This window comes from Bufo bufo, chromosome 2 (genome assembly GCF_905171765.1).
Source record: "Bufo bufo chromosome 2, aBufBuf1.1, whole genome shotgun sequence".
NCBI lineage: Eukaryota > Metazoa > Chordata > Amphibia > Anura > Bufonidae > Bufo > Bufo bufo.
The window spans coordinates 781,091,141-781,105,500 of NC_053390.1; the positions used below are offsets into that span (position 1 = coordinate 781,091,141).

General features: G+C 43.3%; 1 protein-coding gene across 1 annotated transcript in view; it reads left to right on the forward strand.

Moving 5' to 3' along the window:
- The first annotated feature begins 2,145 nt into the window (after positions 1-2,145).
- HTRA3 (HtrA serine peptidase 3) overlaps positions 2,146-14,360 on the forward strand; it is a 33,935-nt gene continuing 21,720 nt past the window's right edge. Inside the window, exon 1 of the mRNA XM_040420574.1 lies at positions 2,146-2,584. Coding sequence (XP_040276508.1) covers positions 2,149-2,584 — 436 coding nt within the window. The 5' untranslated portion in view covers positions 2,146-2,148. The remainder of the gene's footprint in view (positions 2,585-14,360) is intronic.

The following is a 14,360-nucleotide window of genomic DNA, read 5'->3' on the forward strand; positions in this document are numbered from 1 at the left end:
ATAACTGCCTCGCCGACCACCCGACGAAACGAGCCATTTTTTTCTTATCCTGTAAACCTCTTTAAGTAATAGTTTCCATGGCCAGATATTGCTCCTGCAGCAGTAATATGACCATGTGAGACGTCTGGCAGGGTCTGCCGCCAACCAGTGATGTAATGGACGTGTCTCAGCCCTCTGATGTCCTGTCATCTCCATCATCGGGGTCTCGTCTATGAACCGGCTGCTCAGGTTATGGCAGGATCTGATTTGGCATTTCTCTTTATAGATATTATTGATTTCTTGGTGATGACAGATATAAGGATTCCACAAGAACTCTCCCTATGTGCTGTCACTCCCAACATCTGTAATAATCAGGCACCGTCTTTAGGCTGTGTGTGGTGCTGCCCCGTCACGTCCAAGGAGCTGAGCTGCAATTCTAGACACAACCCGGGGACAAGTGTGGCGCTGTTTCTGGAAGAAAACAAACTTTCTTGTAATCCTCTTTCTAAAACACAGACCACAGTCAACCAATAATTCAACATTTTAGTATTATCTATCTATCTATCTATCTATCTATCTATCATCTATCCAATATCTATCTATCTATCTATCTATCTATCTATTATCTATATATCTATCTACAGTATCTATCTATTATCTATCTATCTATCTATCTATCTATCTATCTATCTCATATCTATCTATCTATCTATCTATCCAATATCTATCTATCTATCTATCTATTATCTATCTCATATCTATCTATCTATCTATCTATCTATCTATCTATCTATCATCTATATCTATCTATCTATCTATCTATCTATCTATCTATCTCCTATCTATCTATCTCCTATCTATCTATCTATCTATTATCTATCTATCTCATATCTATCTATCTATCTATCTATCTATCTATCTATCTATCTATCTATCTATCATCTATATCTATCTATCTATCTATCTATCTATCTATCTATCTATCTATCTATCTATCTATCTATCTATCTATCATCTATATCTATCTATCTATCTATCTATCTGTCTATCTATCTATCTATCTATCTATCTATCTATCTATCTATCTATCTATCTATCTATCTATCTATCTCCTATCTATCTATCTATCTATCTATCTATCTCATATCTATCTATCTATCTATCTATCTATTTATCTATCTCATATCTATCTTCTATCTATTATCTATCTATCTATCTATCTATCTATCTATCTATCTATCTATATATCATCTATATCTATCTATCTATCTATCTATCTATCTATCTATCTATCTATCTATCTATCTATCATCTATCTATCTATCTATCTATCTATCATCTATATCTATCTATCTATCTATCTATCTATCTATCTATCTATCTATCTATCTATCTATCTATCTATCTATCATCTATCTATCTATCTATCTATCTATCCATCATCTATATCTATTATCTATCTATCTATCTATCTATCTATCTCTCTCGTATCTATCTATCTATCTATCTATCTATCTATCAATAAAATCTGTTATTATCTGGAGACTGTCAGTAAGAAGGCTGTTGCCACTTGTGGCTATGGTTTACCATACATGATACATCTTATGCCTGTATGGTAAATGGCTCCCAATCTCAGTGTCTCCAGATGGTAGGGCAGTGCTACCTCCTACTACAGGACATCTTCACCCAATGCATGGACCAGGGGTGAATAGGAATAATCAGTCAGCGGCAGCTTGTTAATGGTTTCCAGCAGCAGGAGAATACTTCTTCCACTCTGTACTGGTTATACATAAAAATAGGCAAGAACTTCCATTAACATTCACAAGAGAAACTGCAGAAATTGCAATTGTAGCCAAGTACTAGTGCCACAGGGGAAGAAGGAGCCGGTGAGGGGTCTCCACAGCTTACAGTATGGGGGTCTCCATGGACCAGAAGGTTACATGAGGCTGCCCATTAAATGCAGGACTATGGCCATCATCTTCTCATGGAGCTGCTAGTTGAGCAATTCCCCCTACAGCATATCCCCAAATGCTGGAGACTCCTATCCCTCTGTAGTCAGGGGCTGGGTGGGTGTAGACGACTCCAGCCCAAGTAACACCCCCAGCCTCCAGCCTCCACATCCCCTCTCATTATACAGTTGCATATAACAGAGGCACAGCATCCGATGCCATGCACAGCCCCGTAGAAGGCACAGCACTTACTCTCCTCAGGATGCCAGGCTGCTGCCCGCTCCTCCTGCTGCTGCTGCTGCCCCTGGGCTCCGCCGCCTGCCCGTCCCGCTGCGATGTGTCCCGGTGCCCCAGCCCCGTGTGCCCCAGCGGGTACGTGCCCGACCGCTGCAACTGCTGCCTGGTGTGCGCCGCCGGGGAAGGGGAGCCCTGCGGCCGGGAGGGAGACCCACCGTGCGGGGACACCCTGCAGTGCAAGCCGCCCCCGGGCAAGAGAGGGCTGAAGGGCACCTGCCAGTGCAAGCACGACTACGAGGTGTGTGCCAACGACGGGCAGACCTACAACAACCTGTGCCAGCTGAAACTGGCCAGCAGGAGGGCGCTGCAGCAGGGGCACTCCCCTGTGGTGCAGGTGCACAAAGGACCCTGCCAATCGGGTAAGGAGGGCATGCATGCCAGGATGATGACTACTACTAACACAATGCACACCAACCTAATTTCTTGTCCCTTCCGCTTATAAAAAAAAATTTTGCAGACCGTGTGCGGAACCATTCATTTCCATGGGTCTGCAAAAAAAACAACCGTAAGTTAGGGCTCAAAAAAACAGATCTGCAAAACATACGGATGGTGCCCGTGTGCATTCCGTATTTAGCGGAATGGAACAGCTGTCCCCTAATCCTATCCTTGTCCGTAATGTTCTATTTTTTTGCGGAACGGAAATACGGACATACGGAAACGGAAGGCACACGGTGTAACTTCCGTTTTTTTTGCGGACCCATTGAGATGAATAGTTCCTCATACAGTCCGCAAAAAAAAAAAAAAGAACAGACATGGAAAGAAAATACGTTCGTGTGCATGAGCCCTTAATCCATTTCCGTATGTCCATTCCAGAAAAAAATAGAACATGTCCTATTATTGTCCGCATAACGGACAAGGATGGGACTGTTCTATTAGGGGCCAGATGTTCCGTTCCGCAAAATACAGAATGCACACGGACGTCATCCGTATTTTTTGCGGATCCGAGCGCAAATTACATACGGTAGTGTGCATGAGCCCTAACTCAATTTCTCTTCTTCTAAAATCTCTGCTTGCTGTCAGGTTATAGGAACAGTCTGGGGGTCTAATAGCATTTGACTCAATATGGACAAGAACCTGGGTCTTGTTCTAGCGCAGCCTCTGGCACTCTAGCTGTTGTAAAACTACAACTCCCAGCATGCTACAGTCACTTCTATAGGAATTCTGAGAAGGGCCAAGCAAGTTTTCCTGCTAGGAGTTGTAGTTTTACAACAGCTGGAGTACTGAGGGTTGCAGACTGGATACAATGGCAGCAGCTTTCTAGGAATTAAAGGGATTGTCCGGGCTGTAGATATAGATGATCTGTCCTTAGGATGGGTCACCAGTATCAGATTGGTGTCCGACATCCAGCACCTGTTCTCAGCTGCCACCCCCAATTCAGCGGGAGCAGAGCTGTAGTTGGTTGTTTTTAGACATCTTTTAGATGTCTAGGTCTAGGGAACAGATTCCCTTAAAGGCTATGGACACCATTTATATACATTTTACTTATTTTGGGCTAAAAAATATTATTTTTCTCAGTTGGTCTTTATAAAAAAAATTCAGCTGTTTTTAAGTTACAGGGGTTAAAAATGAATCTATTTGCAGAGTATCACTTCTCAGTCTTCCCAGCTGACAGCTGATGTGAAGCCTTATCTCTGATCTCCTGACCTCATAAACACTCCTCATTATAGGTAAACTCTGATAAGAATACTGCCTAAATGAGTGCTTAGGAGGTCAGAGATAAGGGCCCTTTCACACTTAAGGCAGAGGATTCAGGCAGGTATTTCCGTCAGCGGAACTGCCTGCCGGATCCAGAAATCCGGACGCAAACTGATGGCATTTGTCAGACGGATCTGGATGCAGATCCGTCTGACAAATGCATTGAAATGCGGGATCCGTCACTCCGGTGTAATCCTGAAAAAACTGATCAGTTTTTTTTTTTTTTTTTACATTTTTAAAGGTCTGCACTAATACACTTCAATGTAAATTAATGCCGGATCCGTCATTCCGGCAAGTGATCGGTATTTTTGGCCGGAGAGAAAACTGCAGCATGCTGCGGTATTTTCTCCGGCCCAAAAAAACGTAAGAGGGACTGAACTTTTCTGGTATTGAGCTCCTGTGACTGAACTCAATACCTGAAAACATAAACGCTAGTGTGAAAGTACCCTAAGGCTTCACATGAGACGTCAGCTGACGGCACTGAGAAGTGATGCTCTGAAAAAAAAAATGGGTACAGCTACACGTGGTGTATATATATGCTAGAGATTCTCTGCTGTGTAACTGCATGCAGAAAATCTGCAGTGTTCTGCACTACACATCGAAATGGTGCAGGTTTTGCCGTTGAGGAATTCCAGAAGATACGCTGCAGATTTTCTGCTGCAGAAAACCCACTGCAGATCCATCACATGTGGACCCTTAAAAGGTTTAGTCTCATTACACAAAAAAAGGTGTTTGGGTCTGACTGCTGTGACCCCATGCCACTTTGTCTCCTGGGCGGCCTCATGTTCCTCCATTGTAGTCATACCAGTAGTAGCAAGTCAAGACGGAAAGATTCTGTAGTTCTTCCAGGACCACACCATGGTTTATAGCTGGATATGCTTATGCATTATGACATTATGGATGTGGAGATCTATGTCTATATTCCCTCCATGGATAAAAACTATTCAACCCAACACTGCTCCCCCTCCCTTTGCTGCTGTAATCCGTGAGATCATCTCTAGGAGACTGAATTACAGCATATTGTACAGTACATCAGGAAGTTCCTGACGTATTTACTGGGAAGTACAGAACTCCTCCAAGTCTCAGCTGCAGAGACCTCAAGAATTAGAGATTAATAATCATTCTTCAGCTAAGGATGATGTTTTTGTAATGGTCAAAAGGTCACTTGTGACATTTTCCCATATCGAAAAAAAAACTGAAGTCATGTCACGCTGGTCACCTTGTATGACCGTCTAGCCTGAGGTTTCTAGGGGTGGCATCATAAACACAACCAAGGTCTCTATACCCTGTTAAGGTAATTAGACATCATATGTAGTGGGATCCCCTGCTGGTGACTCTAGTGCACGAGCCAGGACGTAGAGCCACTCTGTAAGAGCATCTCTCGCTCTGGTGGACCTATTTGTATGGTTGCCAAGGTTGTTGGTAATTGGTGGCTCTGATTTAAAAAGGACAACCCTGAGGCAGATTTTTTTTTGCAACGGTTGAAAGGTCACTTGTGACATTTTCCCATATAGAAAAACACTGAATTCACGTCACGCTGGTCACCTTGTATGACCGTCTAGCCTGAGGTTTTTAGGGGTGACCTTATAAACACAACCAAGGTATCTATACCTTGTTAAGGTACATAGACATCATATGTAGTGGAATCCCTTGCTGGTGACGCCACTCCATGAGCCAGGACGTAGAGCCACTCTGTAGAGCATCTCTCGCTCTGGTGGACTTTTTTGTATCGTTGCCAAGGTTCTTGGGAATTGGTGGCTCTAATTTGAAGAGGACAGCCCCTTTAAAGTGAAGGGCTACCTTTAACTAAAGCATGTCTGAAGACATAATCTGTTGTAAAATGTACCCCTTCATCTTCTTACTGAGGTATTTGCTTGCAATCCTTTGCATGAGTGGAAGGCTTTGACTACCAATATACAGTACAGACCAAAAGTTTGGACACACCTTCTCATTCAAAGAGTTTTCTTTATTTTCATGACTATGAAGGCATCAAAACTATGAATTAACACATGTGGAATTATATACATAACAAACAAGTGTGAAACAACTGAAAATATGTCATATTCTAGGTTCTTCAAAGTAGCCACCTTTTGCTTTGATTACTGCTTTGCACACTCTTGCCATTCTCTTGATGAGCTTCAAGAGGTAGTCCCCTGAAATGGTCTTCCAACAGTCTTGAAGGAGTTCCCAGAGATGCTTAGCACTTGTTGGCCCTTTTGCCTTCACTCTGCGGTCCAGCTCACCCCAAACCATCTCGATTGGGTTCAGGTCCGGTGACTGTGGAGGCCAGGTCATCTGGCGCAGCACCCCATCACTCTCCTTCATGGTCAAATAGCCCTTACTTTCAAAGTTTTCCCAATTTTTCGGCTGACTGACTGACCTTCATTTCTTAAAGTAATGATGGCCACTAGTTTTTCTTTACTTAGCTGCTTTTTTCTTGCCATAATACCAATTCTAACAGTCTATTCAGTAGGACTATCAGCTGTGTATCCACCTGACTTCTCCTCAACGCAACTGATGGTCCCAACCCCATTTATAAGGCAAGAAATCCCACTTATTAAACCTGACAGGGCACACCTGTGAAGTGAAAATCATTTCAGGGGACTACCTCTTGAAGCTCATCAGGAGAATGCCAAGAGTGTGCAAAGCAGTGATCAAAGCAAAAGGTGGCTACTTTGAAGAACCTAGAATATGACATATTTTCAGTTGTTTCACACTTGTTTGTTATGTATATAATTCCACATGTGTTAATTCATAGTTTTGAAGCCTTCAGTGTGAATCTACAATTTTCATAGTCATGAACATAAAGAAAACTCTTTGAATGAGAAGGTGTGTCCAAACTTTTGGTCTGTACTGTACATTGCACTTGGAAGAGTGCCACAAACCCTTTGTGCTAGTGATAAATAGGGAACGTGGGCCACTGACCATCACCTTTTATAATGCCCGATAGAGAAAACACGATGGGGGCTGGCAAAAGAGGAAAAACATTTATGATGTGCCCTCTTTATGGTCAATTCTACCATAAAGTTTGAAATGCAGTTTCTGAAGATGCTTCTCTTCCTTACACCTCCTCGTAGAATCCTTTCCTTGATGCCAGATTCTTGTTTTCACGCGTCATGGACTTGGTTGCTAAATAAACTCCATTGTCAATGCTTGTAGGCAGTGGTAGACTAGACTTGTATAAATACCTCAGGTGCCTTCACTGAAATTCCACATAAGTAGAAGTCAAGTCTACAGATCTGGGTCTACTCAAAATTTCTTGACTGTCCACGAGGTCCTCTGCTCTTGAAAACATAGTTTAGTGGATTCAGAAGTACAGTTTTGTACCCAACATATACTGTATCTTCTATAGCTTGCCTCTGGGGAGTTGCATGGTGGAGATCGCTTAGAAGTTTATGTGTTAAACACTCAGTTATACTCTAGGTTAGAGGTGGGTAACATGAAAGATCCTATAGGAGGACAGGGAGGAGCAATGTTTTTGCACCTGGACTATGATTTACTTTGTACACGCCTAAACTGGGTAATTAACATAAACTTGAGAACTCCTTTTGTCAAAAGCCAAACATCAAGTACTACACACATTACCACTCACGTTAGAAAGTAGTTAGAGAAGTGTTTTTGGGCGGGGAAATTCTTTAAAGGTGATGTAATTTTAAGAGTGTCAGTTAGTGTGTGGCCCTGGACCTCAATAAAGGATGGTCCCGGCACGGTACAAGGCTGAAATGTGGCAGTGATATTGAGTTACTTTAATACAAAAGAGGCAAAACCACTTTGTGGTTATAAACACATTATTAGGCTACAAAGCTTGGCAGATACAGAGGCTATTACAACAGTGGCAGCTACTAGGAGCAATGGGACAGTCTTTTTTGTAGATGTGACACAGCATATTGGTTACAGTGTCTCTCAGAAGGCACAAGGCATATTGGTTACAGTCTCACTTAGAGGGCAGATGGCAGATTTCTTAAAGTATCTCCTTGATGTCACACAACATATTGGTTACAGTCTATCTTAGATGGCACGCAACATATAGGGTACAGTCTCTCCCAGAAGGCACACAACATATTGGTTACAGTCTCTCTTAGATGGCACGCAACATATAGGGTACAGTCTCTCCCAGAAGGCACACTGCATATTGGTTACAGTCTCTCTTTGAGGGCAGCTGGCATATTGGTTACAGTCTCTTTTAGAGGGCACTTGGCAAATTTCTTAGAGTATCTCCTTGTTGTCACACAACATATTGGTTACAGTCTCTCTTTGAGGGCACACAGCATATTGGTTACACTCTCTCTTAGGTAGCACACAGCATATTGGTTACATCCTCTTTTAGAAGGCACGTGCCATATTAGTTATAGTCTCTCCTAGATGTCACGCAGCGTATGAGTTACAGTCTCTGTTAGAGGGCACACGGTGCATTAGTTGCAGTATTACAGTCTCACATGTGGCAGGGCACCATGGGTTGGCACGCTTACAATCTCTGCTCAGAAGTGTCCCTAGAGCAGGTATGCTCAACCTGCAGCCCCCAAGCTGTTGCAAAACTACAATTCCCAGCATTCCCTAATAGCTGTAGGCTGAACAAGCATACTGGGAGTTGTAGTTTTATAACAGCTGGAGGGCCGCAGGTTGGGCATCCCTTCCCTAGAGTCTTCCTCAGGATGCTCCTCATGCATGGCTGTCCTATGCAAGGCCACAGCTAATGCTGGTGAATATGCCAGGACGGCAGTTTGTCTCCCTAGATGATCTCAGGATAAACCGGACCCACTTCTATCACAGACCTGGCCAATTTGCTGCTGCGGCTCTTGATCGGTTCCATGCAGCCGGTCACCGCTACACCTGTCCCACTGTACACTATTGCTTCACATACACAACTTGCCGCGAGGAGCGTCCGGCCACCTCATACCATGTACCATAACTAGCAGTGAACTGTTAATGCACCTGCCAATGAAAAGGGGCACACCGGTATACATCCCAGCAAACATAAAGTGGCTCAGGTAAGGGTGGGTTCACATCACATTTTATGCCTCCGTTTGACATAATACAAAAATGCAGCACACCACGTTCTTGTATCCTGCAAGTCCGGTAAAAAAACATATACCATTTTATTTTTTACAATGGAACTCTATGTCTGAGGCATGAGGCATCCGTTTAACATTGATGTTTTTTGTATACGGTAAATGGATGGGAAATACGCAATGTGAACCCCGCCTTACTTTCATGGGCTATAACTCTATGTATAACAATGTTAACGTCAGACACTTCTTTGTGAGGGGATGCAGTTCAGGACTGCGGGAGGGGGGTTATCTCAACCATCTTCTTACATTCCTTCCCAGTACAGGTGCTTCTGGGGATGGTTAAACTGGCGTTAGCCCCCCATGATCTGTTGTTAAAAATATAAAGCCCCCACCACTTGTCAGAAGGATCAACCCTATTAAACCAGGCATAATGTCTGGTCAGGTTGATTCTGCTGTCTTGTGAAAACCAGTTGCAGCGTCCCCAAGAAAAAAGACTTGTACTCTTGAAGCCCTTATTTGTACAGAGAATTCTTTATATATTTTTTTTTGGGGGGGGGGGGGGGGGGGGGGGGACACTGTTGTTTTAGGCCTCTTTCACACTACGGTATGGCTATTTCAGTGTTTTGCGGTCCGTTTTTCGCGGATCCGTTGTTCCGTTTTTTGTTTCCGTTGTGTTTCCGTTTCGGTTCTGTTTTTCCGTTCCGTTTTTCCGTATGGCATATACAGTATACAGTAATTACATAGAACAAATTGGGCTGGGCAAAACATTTTCAATAGATGGTTCCGCAAAAACTGAACGGATACGTAAGACATACGGATGCATTTCTGTATGCATTCCGTTTTTTTTTGCGGACCCATTGACTTTAATGGAGCCACGGAACGTGATTTGCGGTCAAATATAGGACATGTTCTATCTTTGCACGGAACGGAGATACGGAAACACGGAAATGGAATGCATACAGAGTACAAAACGGAAAAAAAAAAACGGTAGTGTGAAAGAGGCCTTAACAAGACAAATATAATTTTAATCAGAACGATCAACCCTACCAGGCAGTACATCTGGTTTAATAGGGTTGATCTTGCTGACAGGTGCTCTTTAGCATAGAAGAGTGGCTTAATCATTGGGGCACTTTCTTTTCCCGTTGATTGCCCACACTAAGGTACCTATGAAGAGAAGAAAGAGCAGGGTAATGGGGCCAATGTAACCTGGTGGAAGACATAGGAGTTATTCCTATGTTACATTTGCCCTAATAGCGCAAGAACAATGGAGGACCCAGAACATGAAACACTAATACTGTATCTCTAGTGTAAGAATAATCGTTGTCCATAAGAGAGTCCATAGAAAGTTATTTATTTATTTCAGTTCGAGGCTGAAATCCATTTTTTTTTTTGTCGCAGTGGTTTATGATGACAAGGTGTCCTGTTGCTTTGATCCTAGCGATCAGTGGTAAACTGTGGCAGCAAATGTTTCCCTGCAGCGCCACCACAGGGAAACTGAAGTACTGCACAATTCTAATTGGAATAGTGCTGTCTATTTAGTTGTTTATTTTACTCACTTATAGGGGACATTCAAACGATGGATTTTACAGCTGAATTTTGGCTCAGACAGCGCGATCCTCGGCGTTGCCTTCTGTATTTCAGCGTGGCTGTCCGATCAAAAATCCTGCTGTAAAATCCACCGTGTGAATGTCTCTATATAGAGCTGACATATTCCGCAGCGCTCATTGTCCCAAGTGGAGCTCACAATATAAATTCCCTCTCAGTGTGTCTATGGGGTGTGGGAGGAAAACAGACTACCCAGAGGAAACCCACACAAACACGGGGAGAACATACAAACTCCATGTAGATGTTGTCCTTGGTCAGATTTGAACCTAAGACCCCATCACAGCAAGGCACCATTGCTAACCACTGAGCCACCATGCTGCCCATTGTCTATCTATGTAAGTGTTGGGACCTCCAGAGACAGAAATCCTATTTGTAGCCTCTCTCCACTGTAGACCATAGATGAAGGTCTCCACCGAGGGACCCCTTTAATTAATTCATACTGACCTAATAGAGTATCTAAAAAGGGGTTTTCTAAACCCAACAACCCATTTAAAAAATACCAAAGTAGCCATGTTAAACGAAGCACTGCCTTGTGTAGTGGCTTTGGGCTTCAGACGTCTGATGCCTTCACTTTCTGTTACAGGTAAGTCTACTTTCACACTGGCGTTTTGGCTTTCCGTTTGTGAGATCCGTTCAGGGCTCTCACACGCGGTCCAAAACGGATCAGTTTTGCCCTAATGGATTCTGAATGGAAAAGGATCCGCTCCGAATGCATCAGTTTGCCTCCGTTCTGCTTTGGAGACTGACACCAAAATGCTGCCTGCAGTATTTTGGTGTCCGTCTGACAAAACTGAGCCAAACGGATCCTTCCTGGCACACAATGTAAGTCAATGGGGGCGGATTCATTTTCACTGACACAATATGGCACAATAGAAAATGAATCCACCCCCCATTGACTTTCAATGGTGTTCAAGACTGATCCGTCTTGGCTATGTTAAAGATAATACAAACGGATCAGTTCTGAATGCGGTTGTATTATCTGAATGGATCGTCTGTGCAGATCTATGACGGATCCGCACCAAAGGCGAGTGTGAAAGTAGCCTTAAAGCTGCCTGGGCTCTTTCCTTGGATCTCCATGGGGTATCCCTCACCATGCAGTGGAGTTTTGATAGCTTGATAACTCTGCTGGCAATAATATGCTGTTGGTGTCACGGACGTTTCCGCAATAGGTGGCAGGAGATCGTGAGACTGGCAACACGTGGTTTGATCTGACATGTTTTCCGTTTGGATCAAATGACGTCTGTGTTGTTTCTGGTGCTTACCACACTTTCTTTCCCCAGGTGTGGCTATTAGGGTCATTTAACATTCTCTATTTATAGTTGCTTCTCCCACAATGCTGTGCGGTTTATAGCTTCTGTTTGGACCTTTGGATAGATTGTGGTTGGATCTCGGCTGAGTTCCTGGTGCTTCCATTGCTCCTTTGAAGTTAAGTCTTTCCTTTCCCTTTTGTATTTTGTTTGGTTTCTGTGTTTTGCATTTCCCTATTGTTTGTATTAGGCCTGAAGGAGACTCCTGTTTGTCCTTCCTTTTGGAGGAACAGGTAGTCTCGTCCCTACCATTAGTACCAGGGTCTTATAGGGCTTGATAGGACTCTAGGTATTCCTGCGTATGGACTCACCTACCTTTGGGGTCTGTTCATATTGGTAGTCAGACAGGATTTTGGTTAGGGTTTTCACTAGGAGGTGTCAATTTTACTTCCCTAATTCTCAGGCCTGATTCCCTGTTCCCTCCTATGCTGAGTGTGGTGTTTCCCTCCCACACCGAAGCGTGACAGTAGGTTATAGATCTTCTGTATTTTGGGACTCTGCAGGCTCTCTGGGGAAGTCTTCCTCCTAGATGAGCTGCCTCTAGGGTCCTCATGGCGTGGAGGAATGGGAGCTGGATCGCATGCTCCCTCACTCCTTACTCTCTGTTGCCACACACTGCCAACCGTACCCCATCAGCTGGTGTACAACGTGTAAAGCATGACACTAAATTGCATTACAAACCATTTACATAAGTAGTAACCCCAGGTCTGGAGTGCTACATGACACCTGGCACTCCCATCTATCAGCTGTTCCCTACAGCCTGTGGTGCCTGAACTAGCACTTTGAATGGATCCAGAAGCACAGCTCCATTCAAAGTGTAGCGGCTTTGCTGTCTCATTGCAGCTCAACTCCCATTTAAGCCACCCAGTGCAGTGTTAGGAAAGGCTATTAATATGTATGCATATGTGGAGCCTGGGAAACCCCTTTAAATAAAATGTCTTCTTGTAGATGATGGAACATGAATTGCTATCATGTGAGGGAGGAAGTAGCTAACTTCTCCCCCCACTTGAGTTTGATTAGAAATCATCAGCTTTAAGCACTTTCTTTGAGACACAGTTTTAGTTGAAATCTCTTGAAATACGCTTTATTTTATGGATTCTTCAGGCCAGGGCTAGTCAGTCACGTGCCACGAGCTCCTGTACAAAGTCTCTTTTGTTAGCTCTATGATATCTCGAGGTAAAATGGAAAATAACTATCAATCTTCTTGAATCTTTCCTCCAGAATATGGGATGAGAAGCCGCATAGTGCAGTTCTAGCTTCACATCTGCAGATACCACCGTTAACCCTGGTAGCAGGCCAGTTTATTTATTTATGCACTGAGGCCTGTAAAACCCAAATTTTATGGCCATGCGGTCATAAAATGTGAAAAGGTGCCACAGAATGAGGTGAGGATTGAGGAGCAGTGAGATACATCCTAAGCACTGCCAGGCGTCGCTCCAGTGGCCGGTGTTGAAACGGGTGAGCAGAACTATTTACATAGGTGGTATGGTCCAATATTTAGAAGAGCTGCCAAGTCTGAATGACTGTCAAATATTTCTTGGCTTAACTCGTGAAGTCATCAAATATTTTCTTTCCCTTTTTTCTCTCTCCAAATATCTTGCATGCAAAATGCATCAATGAGTAAAGTCAATGAATAAGGGAGGGAGGAATTCTTGTGTCGATTCAACTTTGGTGAACATGCTTTCCTATTATGAAGAAACATAAAAAAATATAAGAATGGAAAAATATTTTATTTTTATTTGTGTAATGTATAGGGGCAGTGATGCTGACCATTTTTGCAATATACTTTAATTACTGAAATCGTACATTTCTATTAGAAAAATAGCTCTAAATTGGCCCATTTCGAGCCTTAGCAACGCTCTTCTGTCTTCTGTTTACAAAGCACAGTAAGTGTTGAGCAAGTCTCCACAGTAATGTAAACAGAAGACAGAGGAGGGTTGCAAAGGCTCAAAATGGGCCACTTTAGATCTATTTTTCTAACAGAAATGTATGATTTCAGTAATTAAAGTATATTGCAAAAATGTGGGGGATTCAATCAGCACAACCCTATATGTAGGTGCACATTGCTATGGCGAAATACATATACAAAGAAAAATACACAAATGCAATGGCACTCTGCAACCAACATTCTGCCCTGCCTCTATGCTGGATGAGGCATTGGTGTACATTTTGGCCAAAGCGTAATAAGCCACTCACCACGTCAAGGTCGCCTCTATGGAGTGGTCCCTAACACTAGTTCCTACCTGTTTGTGGGCCATGACAGCCTGGACTTTGTGTGGCTGTCATGGCCCACAAACAGGTAGGAACTAGTGTTAGGGACCACTCCATAGAGGCGACCTTGACGTGGTGAGTGGCTTATTACGCTTTGGCCAAAATGTACACCAATGCCTCATCCAGCATAGAGGCAGGGCAGAATGCTGGTTGCAGAGTGCCATTGCATATTGCAAAAATGGTCAGCATCACTGCCCCTACACATTACACAAATAAAAATAAAATGGCAGTTACACTTTAAAAAAGGG